This window comes from Stegodyphus dumicola, chromosome 5 (assembly GCF_044657685.1).
Source record: "Stegodyphus dumicola isolate Sdum_Otavi_A_Nest chromosome 5, ASM4465768v1".
Classification (NCBI taxonomy): Eukaryota; Metazoa; Arthropoda; class Arachnida; order Araneae; family Eresidae; genus Stegodyphus; species Stegodyphus dumicola.
The window spans coordinates 153715665-153737826 of NC_140772.1; the positions used below are offsets into that span (position 1 = coordinate 153715665).

At 37.0% G+C, this 22162-nt stretch overlaps 1 protein-coding gene across 5 annotated transcripts in view; it reads left to right on the forward strand.

The window, feature by feature from the left end:
- HPS1 (Hermansky-Pudlak syndrome 1 protein) overlaps positions 1 to 22162 on the forward strand; it is a 133554-nt gene that overhangs the window by 98295 nt on the left and 13097 nt on the right. For 2 of the 5 annotated variants that reach the window (XM_035372423.2, XM_035372429.2), the window contains 2 exons: positions 10496 to 10575; positions 10810 to 13940. In XM_035372423.2, coding sequence (XP_035228314.1) covers positions 10496 to 10575; positions 10810 to 10987 — 258 coding nt within the window. In that variant the 3' untranslated portion in view covers positions 10988 to 13940. Of the gene's footprint in view, positions 1 to 10495; positions 10576 to 10809; positions 13941 to 22162 lie in introns of those variants that run through there. The other 3 variants (XM_085817254.1, XM_035372424.2, XM_085817255.1) reach the window with 3 other exon arrangements.

Below are 22162 nucleotides of genomic sequence, written 5' to 3' on the forward strand. Positions count from 1 at the left end.
ATAGCACATTGTGTGAAAGTTGAGGGCCACCTGTGTTTGTTTTGTTGAATAAACATTAAGTACTATTGACATTCAGTCATTTATGAACACTGGTTGGTTGCTGTATTTTTATGAGTCTAAACTGGAAAATCCTGCTGAGGCTCCAATGGAAAACATCAATAAGTACACTCATGTCCATAAATTAAGGATAATCCAAAATCAGGGCAAAGGAAGAGTTAGAAGCAAAACAAATTTGACTTATTTGTAAAGCTTATTTATTAAACAAAAGGTAAAGAGCAGTAAAAGATGCTATATGTTTGATATTATTAAAAAAATTAGCGATTTTTTCTCCCTGGAGCAAATTAAAAAAAAAAAAAAACCCTATTTACAAAAAAACCAATATTACATGGTTGTTAATACATTGTATGTCTCCCAGACGATGCAATACAGTCCGTACAACGCCTAGGCATGCTGAGTATCAAATTATCCATCTGATCTTGGGGGATATTACACCACTCAAAAAGCAATGCTCTCCGAAGTTCCGATAGACATGTAGGAGGAGGTTGACGGGCTGCAACGCGTCGCCAAGCATGTCCCACACGTGCTCTACTGGATTCAAGTCAGGTGAGAATGCTGGCTAGTCCATATGGGTGATATCCGGATTGAAGGCATTCGCTTACGACGTTTGCACGGTGAGGATGGGCGTTGTCATCCATAAACACAAATTGTGCGCCCATGGCGCCCCGAAACAAATGTATGTGTTGCTCCAGAATGATCTCCTGATAGATTTGGCTTGTCATGGTTCCAATTTGAACATGCAGGTCAGTTCTGGAACCCAGAATGATTCCACCTCAAACGAGCACTCCTGCACCACTGTAACGGTGTCGTTCAATGATGTTTTCTTGGTGGTAATGGGTACCTGGAGCTCTCCATATGAAAGTCCGGCGAGAATCAGACTGCAAGCTAAACCTGGACTCGTCGGGAAACATCACACAAACCCACTGCTGCGGTGTCCACAATGCATGCTCTCTACTCCAGGCTAACCGCAGGCGACAGTGAGTTGCAGTAAGTGGAACGCATCTGACAGGTCTACGAGCATATAGACCAATCTGCCCTAAGCGTCTGTACACGGTCTGCCTTGAAATTGTCGTACCAGTGGCTGAAGAGAGCTGACGAGACAGGTCTGAGGCTGTGCTCCGCCTGTTTCTTTTGGCAGTAACTGCCAAATACCGGCCGATAATTCTACCACGTAAAAAATCATCCAAATGCGTCCTTTGTGTCGTAACTATTCGGTTATTTCACTGAAATGCTTATAAAGCGCCTCCGAACAATTTTACTTTTTTGCCTGTGTTCCTTATATATCACACTCTTACACTCTCATCATTGTGACGTACCATCGGTGTCATCTGGTTACTTCCTGAAATTTGCAAATGATTCTTGAGGATGTGTGTAGTGATTTTTCAGGTGATATATTTATTTTAGAGTTCGATTTCCGCGTGACTCCGAATTATCCTTAATTTATGGACATGAGTGTAATTCAATTACTAATGAGAAATGTATTGAGACTTACTGTTAAAATGCAAAATTTTGCACAGGAGGTTTGAGACTACAAAATGAATCTTGTAGTCATCATGCTTCTTCCAATGATTTTCAAAGGATTTAACTGAATCAGATCCAAAATGAATTCTACTGGAGATCATTCAGGTACTAAATGTACACTGTCCAAGTATTTCAGAGGCTCTTTGCTATGAATGATAGAAAAAGTAATGAAACTTAACAAGTGAGTTCTCTGCAAATTTGCTTACAAAACAAACCACAGCATTTGGAAGTATGCTTTTCTTTCTTAAGAAGTACAGTTCCTACATTTTGATTCTGGACTAGAAGTGGATGTTCTGCTACAATCATACGTGTTCGTCTCAATGGTTGTGAGTGAAAAACATTAAGAACTCCAGAGGACCTTGTAGACCCAAAGAAAGTGTAGTTTACTTATATGCATAATAAATTATGCCTTAAATAACAGCACTTGTGAATCGGCATAAAATACTATTGCTTTGTAAACCACTTGACAATATACAACAGTGTTAACCATACAAATCAACAATTTGAGATTCAACTTGTGCCTCATCCTGCATACTCTCTTGACACTTCTGCAAGAGATTACCATTTTTTCTATATCTGAATTATACTTTACCAAAAAAATGCTTTTCCAATGATGAATCAATTTTTTAAGCAGTGGGAAACTATCATTTTCAGAGACCCTGATTTTTACCAATGTTACAATAACTAATGAAGTATGTTTAAGGGAGGTATGACCCCTTAATGCTAATATTTATATAGAAATCTGAAATGAAAGGATCACAGTGCATTTTTCTACTGGAAAACATTCTGTAATAGCATTAGTGCTATCCATACCTGAACAGTTGAATGGGAAGTCAGGCATCACCCTCTCTCTTGGTGTATCACCCATTAATTGCTCAGCTTCTGTAGGTTTAAATGGAGTCGTGAGCAACTAACATACTTAATGCACACTAACACTAAAACACATAATGCCATCATGCACAACTTTTTTACACATTGCCTTACCCTGAACTGGCCAAAACATTTGTCTTAACATAATGTAGCAAAACAGTAGATCCTAGATGAAAATATCGCTTAGGATGGAATTCTAAAATGAATGTAATAAATTTATGACCTTTAGGCAGGATAATTCGGAATTTGCTGTTAAAACTTACATTAGCATGCTTTATTCTGCCTTTCATTCTTAGTACTCCCTCCTTGTCTAAAAAGGGGTTTAAACATTTTATCTTACTTTTGTAAGGAATATATATATATATATATATATATTTGCAGCAAACATTTTATCTCTTCTGCAAACTCTTTACTTTGAATCTCCTTTATTAGGAAAATTTCTTCATTGTTGATTTCCTCCATCGTCAAGGGTCCCAGTCTCTTTTCATTTGGACTCTTCAGTTTGTGAATAAATATGAAAAGAGATAACTTATAACATGCAATGCTTTTGTATAGTTATTATTAATATTAAATAATTCTTGAATACAAGGGTTAACAGTGACAATAAGAACAGGTAAGTCATTCTGATTAAGTTCACTGGTAAATTTGGCTTTTATGACAGACACAGGAATTTCATGATTAGGATACTCTTGCTCAGTCAGAAAAGTAGGTCCCTCTTAATCATTTTCTGAGGATTAATTCTTTTTGAAATAAGATCTGTAAGATTGTTCTTGGGAGATACGTGTTGCCATTGTTGAACCTTTGTCAAGTCCTTTATTGTCGCTATAGGGTTCAATTTTTAGGTTCTAGAGTTCAATTCTATGAGATAAGATACAAATTCAAGTTCTTTTTTGAATTTTCCAGCATTTTTTGTAATATTAATCAGATCTGTAATCATCATGCTGTCAGTTATTACTTCTGCTAACTCTGTAGCAACAAGCTGCAAAATAACTTTTCTCCCATTTTCAAACATTTTGAAAACAAACTTCAATCACAAAACTCAACATAACTAATTCAATAAAAAATAATAACAACAAATTATTTTGGGTAAATGACCAGAAAATCTCATGCACTTACTTCATTACTAGTTGCTAATCTAGTAGTATAGCTTAAGTATATTGCTAGTAGTATAGCAATTCCCTTTTGGTTTCAAATGCATCATTGTAGCACTTCAAAAACGAAAGTTTTATTTTCACATCTCATAATTATCCATAGTGTTCTTAAAATAACGGTTCATAACTGCATGGAGCATTTGATTATTATTATACATGAATTATACTGTCATAAAATTAAGTCAGTTATATATCATATTGTGTATGATCCAAGGTGACCAATTTTACGAAAAACAAAATTCTTATGATCAGTAAAAATATCTGGAAATTATTATTTTACAGTTTTCTCAGTTGTTTCACAGTTATTTCACATCTTCCAACTTTAAATGATCCATGCCTAACAACCATTTTTAAAATTAAGACACCTGGTTTTCCTGCCATCCATAAATGATTTATCTCCATAGAATGTTAGATTAAGTTAAGATTTTAATATGAAATACATTACTGAAATTAAATTTTTTTAAAAACATGTTTAATACTGAAATGAATGAACACAGTTTACAATTAAAGTTAAATTAGGTGCTTGAAAAGGTGTGAAGGTTTTAATGTTGTTGGGTTTATTGCTTTGAATTTTTTCATCTTTTACTAATCTTTACTCAATTATACATCATGCCCCCCCCAAGTCCTGCTATGCTGCCTCAACGTGGTGGCGGGTGTCACTGGGTGGAACGGGCAAAGAACGTCGGGAGCATAGCTCCTGGTAGGGCCACCCTAGGCGTGAAGGCCGTTACAACATGCCCAGATAAAGCATAGCAGGTGAAGATCCTTCAGGTGATTACCGTCTTGGTGATCGGGTGTTACAATTCTGGAGCCCTAGTGATCTCTCCTCCTTTCAGCCTCCTCTCCTCTTAACTGCAACTTTTCTCATTTTCCTTCTCCCTTGTGGTTTTCTCTTCTGAGGTTTGGGCTCGTCATAAGAAACTGGAACAGCCTTGTCCCTAGATCTTCTAGTGGCGAGAAAACTGCCCACGTGTTTGCCATGCGTTACTGGAAAGGAGGGTCCTGGTAGTTGAGGGACGAGGTACTGTCCCCAACATACTGCTTTGGCCTCTGCTTCAGTTAAACGGGAGGCAACTTGTCGCCCTCAGGGGTGTCAATCGGCTGGTCACTAGTCCTTGTGTCAGTGGCTTGGGGACAAGCTCTCAGGAGTACCTGCTTCTGGGAAGCCGACTGTGGGACTTCAGTTTGCGTATAGGTTCGGCTAGTGCTGGCATAGGAATCTGCATCCCCTTGTTGGTCTCCATGCTGGCTGAGGCGGTCAGACCTGAATCTTTCTCCATTTAAGTATGAATGCTATGATACCTTCCTGCTCCAACAATGTACCCGATACTCCGATTGTGACCCAAAGACTAAGAAGCAACATAGAAAGCACTGTATCAGATGTATTTTGTCCACGTTTCTTAATTATAACCAGCTCTGAAGAATTGGGAAAAAATATCACCCTTTTTAATAAACAAACATCTTTTGTCTTCCATAGGAGAACTGAACAATATTAAGAGACTTTGGTCTGGAGACCTTTTAATAGAAACTGTGTCCAGAAAACAGTCTAATAGTCTTTTGAAACTAACTAAATTAAAACAAGCAAACATTGCAGTTAAGCCACATAACATTCTAAATTCGTCCCGAGGAGTAATCTCTAAAATAGGTTTATTGTCTGAAGAGGAATTTATTAAAGAGTTGGCAGATCAAAATGTGTGTGGTGCTCGTAGGATCAAAATACGGAAAGAAGGTCAACTCATTCCCACTAAACATATCATACTTACTTTTAAGTTTCCTAACCTGCCTAAAAACATCAAAGCTGGATACCTAAACTGTTCAGTCAGGCCATATATACCGAACCCAATGCATTGCTTTCAATGGCAGCGCTTTGGAGTTGGAAAGACCTCTTGTTGCGGTAGCCTCACGTGCGCTCGATGTTCCATCGTAGGCCATGCCAGTGTAGGCTGCTTTGCTGCCCCCTTATGTATAAATTTTAAAGACGAGCACTCAGCTTTTTCAAGGTCATGTCTGAAATGGCAGACTGAAAAACAAATTCAAAGCATCAAAGTTACATAAAAGATATCATTTACAGAAGCCAAAACACTTGTTCTCTCGAATCAGCCAAAACCTAATAAATCTTATGCATCCGCGACAAAATCATTCAGATCAATATCAGCGCAAACCACAATAACCACACAGAAAGATCTAGCAATAACAGAAGATTCTAGAAACCAAAAATGAGGGGAAAACCTGATGTTGAAAGTAGTACGCCGGTGACTGCGTCCAAAGGAAAACAGGATTTCCAACAGAACAAACATAAAGATGTTATCAAAGAGAAAAATAAGCAAAAACCCTGAACCACCAATCAAAGTTCTATCACAAGCAAGTCCAGGACGCCTAGACGCCTCAGACGAAATGGAGGTTGAACAAGGGTTATCCCTTCCGAAAAACCTTTTGCCTCGAAAGTAAAAAAAACAACACCGCCCAAACAAGAATCCATAATGGGTACCTTAATTTCGTAGAACTGCCAGGGTTTCCGTCAAAACCTGGATAATATCAAGGATTTAATCAACATCTATCAACCTGCCTGCTTTGCACTGCAGGAGACCTTGTTAACACCAAGCACCCATGCTAAGATACTGAGATATACCACAGTAAGAAAGGACAACCTGTGTGGGGATCGTGCTTGCGGTGGTGTGGGCCTTATTGCCTCCCACAATCACCCATACACTGCTCTCTCTTTGACGACCTCCCTTCAAGCTGTGGCAGTTCAGATTAATTTACTATTCTCAATCTCATTATACACTATTTATTTACCCCCACATGAGCATGTAAATCAGTGAGAGTTGGACAGAATAATAGAGCAGCTCCCAGGACCTTTTCTGATTTTAGGTGACTTCAATGCCCATAGTACATTATGGGGAAGTCGGGACACTAATTCAAGGGGCCGGCAGATTGAACAATTAATGGAAGATCACTCTATTTGTCTCCTTAATAATGGAGAATACACTTACTTTCATCAGTCGACTAGAATATTTCATGCAATTGATCTGTTTTTTTTTCTCCAGCTCTACTACCCTTGTGCTCTTTCAGTGTAGGGGAGAATCTCTACGATAGTGACCACTTCTCAGTCATAGTAAATATTACAGGGAAATCAAAGATCTCAAGACAACCACGCTTACTTTATAATAAAGTTAATTGGAATCTTTTTGCATCTTGTGCTGTGCTGACCGAAGAAATGTTAAAAGATGTGGAGATTAATGTAGCAGTAAAAATAATCTCTGATGCCATTGTACAAGCAGCTGATCTTTGTATTCGGAAGTCCTCGACAAAGTTCCCAAAGCTCTCTAAACCCTGGTGGAACAATGATTATGATGAAACTTCGAGACAGCAAAAGATAGCTTGGCATATCTTTCACCGATATCCAACAGTGGCAGATCTTCTTGCCTTTAAAAAAGCTAAGGTGAATGAAAGAAAAGTGAGACGGTAAAGTCAGAGAAAATCATAGGCAGCCTACGCGTCCACTATTACCTCCTCAGTGTCTAGCAAGCAGGTTTAGGAAAGAGTTCGCAAAGCCTATATAATGATTATTAGACTATATAATGATTATTTCTTCTCTGTTCTAGAAAAAGACAGAAAGGTGATAAACACTAGAGAAGAAATAGCCAATGCTTTTAGTGATACGTTTGCTGCTGTATCTGGCAGCAGCAATGACTCAGAAGAGTTTCTGTCCACAAACATGCGCTTGGAAAGGATTCAAATCGACTTTTCCCATCCTAACACAGATTCTTATAATAAAGATCTTACCATGTTTGAATTAAGAAGCGCAATTTCTCACACTCATAGGATCTACCCTGGTCCTGATGGAATAAATTATTTGATGATAAAGCATTTGCCATATGAATCTCTAGTGGGCTTTCTCGCTCTTTATAATAAGATTTTTCCTACTGCCTGATGCAGGGCCTTTGTAATCCCTATAGCAAAACCCGGCAAGGAGGCGAAAAATCCTTCAAATTATCGCCCCATCGCTCACTAGCTGCCTTTGCAAGATCATGGAAAAAATTGGTAAATCACCGTCTCACCTACTATCTGGAGAATAACCATTGCCTATCGCCTTACCAAAGTGGTTTTCGTAAGGGAAGATCTTCACTCGACAATGCCCTGTTTTAGGAACCGCAGTACGCAATGCATTTGCAAAAAGAAATCTTGTTTCAATCTTCTTTGACATGGAAAAGGCGTACAATAAAACTTGGTGGCATGGAACTCTTCATGATCTTTATAGCACTGGGCTGCGAGGTAATTTACACATTTTCATTCAAAACTTTCTGAAGGACCGCACTGGCCAAGTTAAGATCGGTTCGTTGCTCTCCCAAGTATTTGTACAATAAGGTGTACCCCAAGGTTCGGTGCTCAGTGTCACTCTTTTCAGCCTGAAAATTAATTCCATTTCTCCTTACAAGAGAACAAGAGAACTTCCTCCTGCAGTGCATGGTTCCGTGTATGTTGATGATTTGATGATCTATTGTCACGGTCAAGATATGAGATACATTAAGAGACAGCTTCAAATTGCTCTAAACAAAATCATAAAGTGTTCCAACAACAATGGCTTTAAATTTTCTAACCAGAAGACCGTCTGCATGTATTTGTGTCGCAAAAGAAATCTACATCCTGATCCAGAGCTGCATCTTGAAGGTTCTTTGATCTACGTTGAGCCAGAAGCAAAATTCCTAGGAGTTATTTTTGACAGAAAGCTCACTTTCTTTCCGCATATCTTAAATTTAAACAAAAAATGCGCTAAAGCTCTCAACATATTGAAAGTCCTTGCAAGTACTCCATGGGGAGCAGAACGTTGTTCTATGCTCCACAGTTATAGTAGAGCTTTAATCTGTTCATAACTTGACTATGGCTATGTTATCTATGGATCAGCAAGACCTTCTGTTTTACTGAAATTGGATCCAGTCCACCATCAAGCGCTACGTGTTTGCTGTGGTGCTTTCAGAAAATCTCCAGTCCAAAGTTTATATGTCATCTTATAAGGTATTTCTCCCACGTTCCTAGCATGCTTTCGTGGTGTAGTAGTTCTGCACACTGGGCCGGTATTCCAGAAGTCCGTGGTTCGATTTCCGGCGAAGGTGGTTGCTATTTTTAATTTTTGCCTCCTTCCAAAAAAATCCTAATGTCTCTACAGTGGCGCCCGAACTAAAAGGGTGGTAGATGTTGATTTCTCCTCACCCAGGATTTGGCGACTGGGTCCCCTAAAGAAAAGACCAGTCGCTCATTAAAAAGGGGAGTATATAAGGTATTTCTCCCACTTTCCTAGCGTGCCTTCGTGGTGTAGTGGTTCTGCATGCTGGGCTGGTATTCCAGAGGTCTGTGGTTCGATTCCCAGCGAAGGTGGTTGCTAATTTTTCATCTGATTTGCACCCCAAAAGCTTTGACTTTTTCGGTATTGCTCCCTGGCAAGAAGTGAATATTCACCTACTTAATATTATTGGAGAAGAAGAGCAGTACCAATGATGTCCAATATCAACAAAATTTTTTGGAGCATAGAAAAAGTTACTCCAACTATAGAGCAATTTTTACTGATGGCTCAAAGAATCAAGATCATGTTGGGGCAGCTTTTGTTTGTGATAAAGAAATCAAGAGTAGTAAACTTCATAAGGCTGCACCTGTCTTTACTGCAGAAACTTTTGCCATTTTGGATTCCTTAATCTTTATTTCTAAGCAGAATAGCAGAAAGTTCATCATAGACTCTCTGAGTGCTCTTGATTCAATAAATACAAATACTGGCCACCCTTTGGTCTTAAAAATTTTAAAGGCAGACCTCCATTTGAGAAACCCAGGTTATTCTATTGTGTACTGCTGGGGGCCTGGCCATGCTGGCATTAAAGGCAATGAACTCGTCGACGTCGCAGCAAAATCTGCCGCAGTTACCACTGAAAATGATGTCCCTTTTGCAGACATACAGAATTACATCAGATCAAAGATCTTGTCCAAGTGGCAAGAATTCTGGGAATGCCAGACTCTGAACAAATTAAGGCAGGTAAAACCTAATGTGGAGTATTGGGAGCCGAGAGGGAATCTAAAGGAGGATGTACTGCCGACTCACCTACGATTTGGTCATTGCAGACTGATACATCAGTATCTGTTGAAAGGAGATAATGAGCCTATTTGTGGCACTTGCAATGTTCCCATTTCAGTCAATCACATTTTAACTTGCTGTCCTACTTTTAGTCAAAAACGTGATTACCATTTTAACTCAACAAATGTTAACAGATCTCATTGGAAGAAACCCCCACATCAACCTCATAAGATTTTTAAAAGACATCTCTTTTTACCATATGATTTGAAGTTATTTTCCTTTTAACCTGCTCTACCTGTTGCTAAAGCATTTCTCCATGCCTTCATCAGCATTTCAGGTTCATCTCATCAATTCATTTGATATAGTGTGTTTGTGTATCTTGAATTTTATTCACCGTTTGTCTGGTGCATAATAACCCTCGAGGTTTTGTGCCATTAAAAAAATCAACCAACCAACATCATGGCCATGGTTTTACAGTGAACAGCAATAATTGTAATATTACTGTTCTTATAAACAAGTAGGACATTTTTTAGCTTTCTGGAAAACGTGTGCCGTTCCTGTGCTATAAAAAACATATTTAGTGAAGCTATACATATTAAAATAATTTACATATTAGAAAAGAAAATTTTAAGTTATTAAAATGCCATAATACAACAGAGATAATTAGAATACTATAATCCATTTTTAAAAAATCCACTTGGTTTATGAAGATTTAAGATTTTTAAAAAGATTTTTAATTTAAATTTTTAACTGATTTTTCATGTAAAAATTTTTTGCCTCGTGATTTTTCTCAAAGTTTATCAGAATATTTTAAAAGCAAGTTAAATATTTGCAGGGCAGATTAATTAAGCCTACATCATATCCTAATTTGAAGAAATTCCCTGCAAAAGGAATCCTTTGTGGAAATTTTTACAAGTAAGTCATGATTTAAATCTATATAATTTTTGTTTAATAATTTATTGAATTAGTAATACTGTTATATGTACTAATTACTTTTGTACATTTTTTCATGTATGTAAAAACATATATAGAATATATTTTTATTGGGTAAGGACAAATAATGAATATAATTTTTATTACAAAAGAACATTTATATAACTATTTTTATTGCAGTATACCTTTTTTTTCATGCTTCATTTTTTAATGCAGAAAACTTGTTAAGGAATGCTTTCCTGATGCTTCATTTGAACATATCTTGTGCTATGAATTTTTCTGTGTTCATTTGGATTCAACACCGAATGAGGTAATTGTAGATCACAGTCGAAAATTATGTACACAACTTTGGGCTTTCACTGGTGCATATAGGACTTCTTTGGATTTACTATAAACTTTTGAAATTAATTACAGATGAACCCAGCTATAATGAATTTCAAGGGACTGGAAGTTTGGTTTGCTGCATCTGATCCTATAAAAAATATATTATCTCACGAAAATGTTTAAAAAAAGGGGGCAGTTGACATTGTCTATCAGAAGAAGTGAATATTAAATATGATTTTAAAAAATTATATTAAAAAATTATATTAAAATTTAGTTATAATTACTATGCTCAGTCATTAAATCAGTTGATTATTCTTTTCCAGTCCATAAATTACTGAGCATAAATATCATTAGTCTGATCCTTATGCATAATTATGTTATCCATAACAGTATAAAACACTAATAATGAACAACAGAAATATTGGACGACTTTATTTTTATCTAACTTCTGAAGACAAAAGTAAGTTAGAACTTTTCTTCAGGATGATGCAGATTGCAGAATAATCTTATCCATGCTTGCAAAGCAAAGATTCAACACACTTAAAAAAAAGAAAAAAAAAAAAAAAAAATGCTATGTCTAGCAAAAGACTTAAAGAATGTAAAACTCTTATTCAAAGAACATTATGTAGAGAACATTTATACTCAGACAAAACAATTTGACAACGATCATTCCCTGAATAACTGAAAATTTTCATTTTAACATCAGCTTTGATTAGAATTCTGACTGATAACTCAGTCAAAGCATTTGAATAGAATAAGAGAACCCATTCATGTTTTTTGGTCGAATGGTCACTAACACCATATAATGTTCTCATTCTCTTAGGATTGTGTCTCACAGAGTCATTGTTTTTCACACTTAGTTAAGTGCTATGATGTGGTCAGGGGAAGGATAAAAGAAAAGTAACATGAAAGTTTTTCCTTTAACGGATAGAATGTAGATTAGAGTGGGATAAAAAAGCCCTTTTAAAAATTTTTTATCACTATACCTTGGAAAATTTGCCTATCACCTAGCAGAGCAAAATTGTGGGGGGGGGGGGGATAATAAATAAAATTATATTATTTAGGAGCAGATCTAGTCTGCTTTCACATTCAAGCTGACAGTAGGTAATTCCTTGACTTTATAAGAGTTTAGAAAAACATATTGCTGAAATTAGGCAGTTGATATATTTTATTTTGAATTGTTACACACTTCTTTGGTTCAAAATATAAAAGAGCAAAAATTTCATAGGCGGTCTAATACTCTCTGAAGTGATTAGAACTCATTGATATTTTACTCAAAATTTACAACTTATTAACCATTAATTCAGTCAGCATAATTTAGTGGGACAGTTGCAATATCTTTCCTTCTCCATTATTAACCCCTTAAGGCACACATTAATTTCTAATTTTCAGTCAAAAAATCACCTATTTTTTTTTCTTGCATAATCATGCCAGGGTTAGCTTCAAATCGAAATCTCGGTGGTGCAACGTTTGGTTGATTTATACTAATTTGATACCAATTCCTTGCTATATCCAAAATCTCGTTGTCATTATCTTCCGATTCACTTCCATCACTCAAGAAATCATCACTCTCATCGCTGAAACTGTCTGATAAATTGGCATATTCAAAATTGTCATCGTCAGAGTCGCTCATTATCAGATAACTTTTTTTAAATTACAAAAACACTTAGTAATATAATTTGCAGTTAACTGCTTACTTTTATTATATTTACGTAATAAAAATGGATATATTACCTTTTCCACACCAAACGACTACTTTATAGCAAAGAATTCCTAGCAAACTTATAGCTAATCATCAAAATGCGCCACGTGGTTTACACAAGAAAAATGCTGAATAGTGATGCTATCTATGTCAAATAAGTTTAATTATAATCTAGCCTATTTATTTTTACTGGAACGGATCTCAGACAAGCATTAGAAATAAAATAATGCGAGATACAAGGGCGCCCGTGTGAGACACGGGCATGTGCAAATTTGCTGGAAACTTTCGCCCGTGTGAGACACGGGCAAATGCGTTAAGGGGTTAAGGAATAATAGGAGGACGACATAAAAAATGTATTAAAGTCTGCTTTACATTGCTGCAACTGGATTTCCAAAGTTTTGTCACATTCAGGCTAGAAATTGAACATTTGACTGAAGCATCTAAGGTATGTGACACGAAGGCTTGATTAGAACAACCCTTACATCAAGATGTAAGCCGGCATTTTCCCAAAAAACTAAGGTGCACTCTTTTGAATAATAAAGTAATAAATATTTACCATTTCTTTATTTAAAAAAAAAAAAAAAAAAAAAAAAAATATCAGAAGTTAAAAGATAATGTTATTTTTATTTTTACCACAAATGGTGTTTTTGAGCCTTTTGTGTAAACAATAATAAATTTAAAATTACAAGTTTTAAACTTTTTATCATGATCCTCATGTCCCAAAATTCACATGAGAAACAACTGCATTTTGATAGTAGTGAATAAAGTAATTATAAAAAAAAGGCAAAAACAGAAAATTTTCAGTATTTTTCAAAATTTTGAGTGCGATGCATGAATGAGATATATTTTTATATACGAAAACATTTTTTTTTTCATTCTGCATGTTAGATGATTGCAACTTTTACGGGGTATAGTGATAGAAAAATTATAATAACAAAAGTGTTTTTTTCTCCCACCTTAATGTAGATGCAAACTTTCTAAACATGGATGATTTTAAGTTTTAGTAATTTTTTTCGCTTAAGTGGAAATTAGGAAAAAAATATGAAAAACAAAAACAAAAAAAAGTTGAAAATATCCATACAATTCGTTACATTCCAATTTTCATTTTTTTAGGGGTTTGCTGTTGCAAAGTAAAATAATAATAGGTGTAAAGAAAATTGGACGAGACCAAAAGGTTCATTCGTTATAGCAGGGTTTGACTGTAATTCAATATTTTGTACCAGTGATATTAGATGATTGATTATTTGTATATATATATATATATATATTTGTAAAATCAAATATTTTGTACATTTTTTAATAAAAAATCACAAAACAGCTATTTCCCTTTTACCCAAAAATTTTTTTAATAGTTCAGATTTTTTATTTTTATAGTTATTTGTATATATCGGTTGTTTTAATAGTACATTCCATTTTAATACAGTACAAAGTCTGAAATCCGGCAATTCCGGATATTAGATCATCAATTTAAATCTAGTAAGATGGCATATAGAGATATTAAAATTAAAAATATGAAATCGTGATTTATTGATTTATAAAATAATGAAGTATTTATGATCAAAGGGTATCAAAATTTACAAAAAAAAAGCTTAATATTTATTTGTTTACCTTATTAAATATTTCTTTCATTGCAAGTTGTTTAAGTTGCTTCGTTTTTTGTGCTAATCCTTTCTCTTTAATTCTGTAGACAGACATAATCTCTTGTTTAGTTACACTGTTGAAGTCCTGTAACTGCTGTGTTGAGAATTCCGACTAATTTGTCGTTCGAAATTCTTTCGTTTTCAGTAACTTTTCTGTCACTTTCTTCACTATTGGTAGCAGTATTTTCTGGATGTAGAAACCATACTACAGATTTCGCCATTCATTAATTGATTAATGATTGAGAAGCATTGTCATCACAATGAAAAATTTCTTTTATATCATCTTCATTTATTACCACTTCTCCACATTTCTTTACAAAATCCTGTTCTGAATAAGTAACTTCCCACATATACTTAAGCCTTATTGAGGGCAGGTGCTAGATATCTTACCACCTGATGTAGTCTCTGTGGGTCCTAAATTCTGAGACCTGCTGCTGATTCTGGGTTTATATGAAAAACAAATCAATTATTCTTAATTCAAATAGCCCTAAATGCAATCTTTGGGTCTATGAGTATCATCAACAAAATCTATTTTTAGCATATGGAAAGAAATTTTTCCTTGTCAACATTTTTTAGCGCGTGTAACTTAAATCTGTAATCATCGCCAAGCGTAATGTCAACAGAATAGGGTACCATACTCCTTTGTTATTCAATTACTAACATAAAAAAATTGTTTAGTCATCGCTACATGAGTCATTACTCAAGTTATCATGTGTTGATAAACGCGATGAAAGGAAAGTATAATAAATAATGATTCGCCAGGTCAACGCTGTATCTATGTGGAAAATTTCGGTTTGAGATGTGTGCCAAGTAGATATGCAGCAATGGAGCCAAATTACCGATCATACAAATTTATGCTAAAATGGTTAGGTTAGGTTATTTAATTACGCCAAAGCCTCGAGGGCTATCTGCCTAAAGGGAGAGATGCCTTCGTGGAGGACTTTCTAAGGGAAACTAGCTCGTATACATGTTACACATGGGGAAAACTACGAAAACACCCATGCAGCCAGCCTGTTCGCGGGATTCGAACCTCGGACCGAACTACCAGTGTTCAGCGACTTTATTGCTCGGCCGCTGGTGGGCTTTTTATGCAAAAATGACCCAAGGACCAAGGAAGGGTTCTATTACAGGGCTCTTAGGCATGTAGCCTTTATCCCCACATCGTCAAAGAATTATCTTTATCAACAAAAAGAGGGTTCCGCAAAGAGGTAAATTTAGTGCCAAAATGTTAATTTAACAAAAAGAGTAACTGCCTTCCATAGTGAAAAAAGGTAAAAACACTGAAGGACTTAATTTGGTAATTTTGGTGTCGAATAAGGGCCTGAAAAGCATCTATGTTTTCTTGATCAATGGTCATGTGGTGTTAACAACACGAGAGCGGAAACACTCGCGAAAAACTTCATGTCGCAAGTGCTTCGGGTCTGGGGGAGGGGAAAAGCGGGAACTCGTTAGGCGAGTTAAAGAGACACGGCCAGCAATGATTCTGAGGAGAAACTTTTATAAATATAATAAGATTGCATAAACTTTAAGTGTTATGATAACTAATGAAAAAGCATTAAGTTCTCTTAAAGAGATTAAATTTAAATTAAGTAATCCTTGCACTAGAATCCTTTTAAGAAGGGAACAAAGATGAGCCTGATAACAATCGTTTATGGTTGAAAGAAGTAAGATTGCCCGATTATGGGACAAAGAGAGAGTGACCCTGAGGGAAGCTGAAAGATCAGCGAATTCACTCAGGCGGGGGGGGGGGGGGGGGCGAAGCGAACGAGTGTATTGAAACTTTCAAGGCGCCTCGTCTCCATAGCAATGCCTCTTGGGAAAAGGAAGCACATTATATGCGTTCTCCAGAATAGCTCTGGGTCTCTTTTTTGATGATGCAATGCCCGGATGATAAACAGGGAGGCTGTGGAGTACAGGGTTTCCAATCGAAGGAATCTTTTGGAAAAAGTTAGCTGAAAGTAGCTCTATAAAGCAATTTATGGGGAGAATTTTGGCTGCATTATGAATGTCCTCGTTCGTAACAAACCAAGGAGCTTTATAAATTTGCCATGACATAATGTTCTGAAAAATTTGGATATGTTTTCTCTTAGTAATTGCTGCTGCGCCCCAAACCGGGCTAGCATATGTCAGAATTGGCATTATCATTGATTTATTGAGCAAAATCCTGTTTTTCGTGGACAGGTTGCTATTTGTAGCAAAAAAAGGCAGTAATTGGGTTTTGACAACCTTCGCATTGGAAATTGTTTTTTTGAATGTGAGGTTGCCAAGTTAATTTTGAATCAAGTATCACTCCTAGATAGTAGGAACCCAGGAAATTGGTTCTCCAAAGAACTGCAAGTTAGGTAAATTTGTGAAAGTACTTCAGATAAATAAAGTGGCAGCACATTTAGCAACATTAGTTTTGATCTTCCACAGTCCGAGCCAGAGCTCTAGGCTTGAAAGATAATTCTGCAGTGCAGAAATTACCGTGGAGGTGTTGGAGTGTTGGTTCATGATGGCTGTGTCGTCTGCATCTGTTCCAGATCGACATTAGGTGACTTAGGTATGTCATTTATGTAGATGTTGAACATTTGAGGTCCGAGCAAACTTCCTAGTGGAACCCCAGCACAGATCGGGCGGGGAGTTGAGTTTTCGTGGCGAACTCGCACCTGAAAGGATCTACCTGTCAGGTACGAATTGATAGTTTTAGTGCTGAAAAACCAAGCCGCATGAACTTGTAAATAAGCCCGTCATGCCAGGTCCTGTCAAAGGCCTTGGCAATGTCAAGATAGACAATTCCAGTTTTCTTTCATTTACGAAAGCCCTCGTGAATGAATTCCACTACACGGAGTAACTGGTGTACTGTGGAGTGTTCAGGCCGGAAGCTAAATTGTTCCGGGATTATTAAATTTCGATCACGGCAGAATTCATTCAGGCGTTTAAGTAAAACAAATTCATATATTTTTGAGAGAGATGATAAGAGGCTAATAGGCCTGTAGTTGATGGGGAGATTTAAATTTTGACCCAGTTTTGGAATAGGAATGACACCTTTTAAGCATAAGGTTAATCAAGACCGTTCGTTATCCATACAATATACATAATGGGGAAGTTTTTAATCATGTGATTTGAGATTTGATCTATGCCAGGAGATTCTTCAACTTCATTTTATCGATGAACTCCAGCACTTCAGTTGGATCAGTCGGCCTGAGATCAGGCATGATGGGTTGTGTTAAGAAATGTTGAACACGTGAGTGTATGCACTCCTGTGTAACCGGATGGTTATAGTAGTCGTCGATATTTGGACTGAATTGTGTAGCAAGGCTGCCAGCAATAACTTCAGCCTTTTCAGTGTCTGTAAAAGTCATCTAGTTAGCATTGGCCATTTCAAGGGGCGGAATGTGTTTATATCGTTTGCATAGTCGGGCGGCAGCGCGCCAAACCGACCCGTCATCAGTCGTTAGGAACTCAATGTAGTGTTTCCACTCCGCTTGTTTTTGCAAGCAGGTTTCAGACCTAATCTCGTTCTGTAGTCAGCAAAATTGAGCACGGATACTGGGATCACGTGTTCTCTGCCAAAGTTTTCGCAGGTAGTTGCGCCACTTAATTTTGGATTTAGTATCCGGCGGGAGCCTAGCGCCTGGACGTGTGATAGGTTTCGAAGCCGCGGCTTTCGCTTCTTTCAGTAAAGACTCCATGCTTTTAATACACCTGTCAAAGTCCACTTTGCTGGAAATTTTGATAAGGGGGGTAGCTGTACATTTCAAAATAAACCGAAAATCGTCCCAATTTGTTGAGACTTCCTCCTTTAATTTTGAGTATCGATTTTGAATATCTAGGGTAATCAAAACAGGGTAGTGATCAGAATCTAACTCTTGAATCACTTTAATTTCATGCCGAAAGTAAACATTATAAAAAGCAGCCAGATCAAGAACTGCGGGGGGACCGTCTTACAGGGTAGTAAGTCGGAGCAGTAGGAGCTATGATCTGTACACGAGAGCTCTGAACCCATGAGTTTAGACTAATGCCAAACCTGTTCTTATTAGGACAGAACGAAACGGTATGGTGTGAATTTAGATCACCAGCAATAATTAGGTGATTTGAGATTGTGAGAAGTTTATCAAAATCACCGACAGGATAAACACTCCTTCCACGAGCAGCTCTTTTTGGGGGAAGGTATGCTAAAACAATTGTAAGGGGGGGGAGAATTTTGTATAAAAATTTTGATAATAGTCGCTTCCACATGTTCCAGATTTGGGGGAGGTATCATGTGATGTTTAATCGAATGCTTCACATAGATACAGGTGCCACCACTTGCATGTCAGCCATATGACACCCTGTCAGTCGAGTATATGTCACAGTTCCCAATTCTGGGAATTCGCCCTGGGATAAAATGGGTCTCTTCTTGGACCAACAGTACATCAAGATCTCGTTTTGCAATGAAATCTCTCACTTCATGGATCTTATTATAGATACCATTTGCATTCCAAGTGCAAATGGAGAGTGAACTTTTTGTGACAGGTCTTATATCATGTTGGGAGTTGAATTTTAGGCCGTAAATTGTAGGTTCTGCAAATATAACAGGAGACATAGGCCGAAAGTTTAGCCGAATCAGTCTGAAAGTTCAATATAACTTTCATATATGCTCTCATTAAGGCGTTAATCTGCCTAAGCTTTGGCATAGCCTTTTTGAAAGCAAGAAGCAGAATATGCTTGTCTACTGCTGGGTCTCGGGAGATGTCAATTAAGCATTTTAGAGTAGAGGCGAAAATATCATCCGAGTCGACACTCTCTGCTGAAATGACTGCTGGGGTTACAGCTTTAGTTTTTGCAGTAACCGGCAGTATTGGCTGTCTAGAATCACATCCTGGCTCTATGGTAGGTAGCATTCTCTATTGCCGCTGCATAACTCAGGGGGTTAACATCACTGGGGCGAGTATGTGCGGGTCGTCTTGGTGGTTCGGCGTTTGCCGTGGTGGTTGTAGTGCCCTGAGATGGAGCTGCCGAGGCAGCGGCCCTATTCCTAGGCGTGGATTTGTTACCACAAGTCCGTTGATTGCCTGGGAAACGCAATCTAAAATTGGCAGGATGATCTTCTCTGCAGTTGCAGCAAGTAGCAGGAACATCCATGGGTCTAGTACATTCAGAAGCCCAGAGCATCTCACACAACGGATTTGTAAGGTGCAGACATCCGAAGAGTGGAAGAACCCTGAATCCGAAAGCATTGAGTAGGGCCCTTGAGGCCGCGATAACGACGCTCAATGCTGACCGCTGTGCCCCACATGTCATGGACAGCAAACAGATGGTCGATGAAGGGGTGTAGGAGTACTTGTAAATAAACAAGTGGCATTGGATGTTTGGAATGTGGCTGAGTAAGCCGAACGCACCAATGCACTTTAAAGCCCATTGCCTCGACTTCATCTTTCACATCCTCGGTTTTAACCGGGAGACCTCTAATAACAATATTGATCAGCCGGTCCTGCTGCAAGTCTTATACTGGATGCCAGCCTTTTTTCATTCAGTGGGTAACCTCCCGGAACTCAAGTTCGGTTTAAATGAACAGTTTTAGATAAGGTCCAGTGAGCTTGACTGAATATTGGGGGCAATCTCACGCAAAAAATTTAATTGCATCTTCCACTGCTTGCTCGATTTAACGTGAATTGCCGGAATAGAAGGTTGCTGCGGAAGTGGGGGAACACTCCTCACATGCTCGCTAGAACTTTTTTCTCCGCTTTCAACCTCCTGGCTGCCAGGAGTGGTAGAAACGGGGGGGGGGGGGGGGGGGGGCAGTACGCTGCTCTTTCTTCGAGCCTAACAAAGACTCTTTGATAGCTTCATACTTATTTTTTGTAAGGTTCACATTTGACATTTTCTTGGTGACCATCGTAACCTCTGACCTTTCGGTCGAAATGTTGCTACTGCACGCCATTTTGGTGGCCATATTGAATTTTGAAGCATTATCAGAATTATTTTCATTGCGAATTTTGTTTAATATTACATTTTAACTAGCATTTGCACTTGATTAACTACTCTTATTGACTTTAACATTAGATTCAATACATACAATTTCAACATCAGAATAGTCACTTTCAGAATTTATGACGGGTTTACCTCGCTTACGAGAAGCGGGGGTAATGAAACCGTCCTCATCAATACTTTCCCCTTTATGCTTATGCGCTAATTTGGACTTTGTACTGTACTTGTTGTCTTGAATTTCCTTTTCATTTTTGTTGCTATTGTCAAATATAAAATAAATTATCTAGTTACAAAAGTATAGAAAATTGTTTTGGGATGCGAGAGCTTAAATATTCAAAAGAAATCCTCTGCCATTTCTTACTAGAAGAATTATATTTGATTTTTATGCAAATGATGATTTTGAAAACATTTACAGTAAAAGATTATTTCTGTATTTATGAATGAAATGTGCATCTAAAATTTTCTGTCTTCTTAAACACAATTTATTAAAAAATATATAAGTATTAAAAAAGGCATGTTTTTAAAAATGTTTATTTTGCATATTAATATATTCAGCTGGTTATATGCATGAATTGTAATGCTAATTGAAGAATTACAGTGGCATAGTCTAAGTTGATATATAATAAACCCTTGCCAAAGATGGGGGGATTACATAATTAATAAATTACACATACGGCAAAATTGTTCTTCATCAAGGCCTAGTTTGGAGGAGCAAACTTGAAGAGCACGGAAAACATAGGAATAAAATGAAGCTAACTTTTGTTTAGTCGGATGACATGATTTACTCCAAACTAGCCCTTGATGAAGAACTAAAGTATTTAAAAGCAATAGCTATCGACAGGGGCTTTCCACCCAACATTATTAATCAAGCAGTTAAAAAATTCTCATCTCAACACACTAAAAGTCACACTCTTGTTTTAGGAGATTATAAAAATTTTGTTGTCATTCCCTTCTTTCAATCAGTTAGCTATAAAGATGCACATATTTTGCAGAAATTTAACTTTCGGGTTGTTTATTCTCCCATCAATAAAATTCCGAGTTCCATACTCAAGGACCCCATTCCGGATATGAGTTCCTGGGGTATTTATAGGATTCCTTGCCAGTGTGGTTTAATTTACATTGGCCAAACTAAGAGAGCCTTAAAATTTCACGTCAAGGAACATGAGGCATATGTTAGAAAAAAGTAAACACAGAAGTCTTCTGTTGCTCAACATTGTTGGTCCGAAAACCACACTTTCAGTTTTTCTGCTGCCAAAATTATTCAAAAAACATCTTCCATTGGAGAACTGGATTTTCTAGAGGCATTTCACATTCATAAAAATCTTTCTGTTCTAGTTAACGATCCTAATTCTAATCCAAATTTGCCTTCGGCCTTTAAAGAAATTATGTTTTAGTTCTGTTTCACCAACAGATGGCGCCACTTGCTTATTCTTGTCCAAGCTTTCTTATCTTATCTAATCATTATTTCCTATCTTGTTCATTTGCGGTTTTGCAGCTGAAGATGGTGGTTCGGTAAAACCATCGAAACTAGTCCTGTGAAAATTTTTGTAAATATAACGCTGATTTTTGTTGTTTGACTTCGGAATTAGTATTTATTCGGCGTGTTATTGTGTCTTAATTAAAAAAAAGCTTAATATTTATTTGTTTACTTAAACATTTCTTTCAATGTAAGTTGTTTAAGTTGCTTCGTTTTTTGCGATAATACTTTCTCTTTAATTCTATAAACAGACATAATTTCTTGTTCAGCAACAAAGTTCCACTATTCAAGGCCTGTAACTGCTGTGCTGAGAATACCGACTAACTTGTCAATCGAAATTTTTTTTTGTTTTCACTAACCTCTGTGTCACTTTCTTCATGCCTTTATCTATTTTTTGCAGCAATTCCATTTTTTGTTTGATGGACATCGAAACATGCTTTCGCTTTGTAGATCCTTTGGCAGCTCCAGAATTAA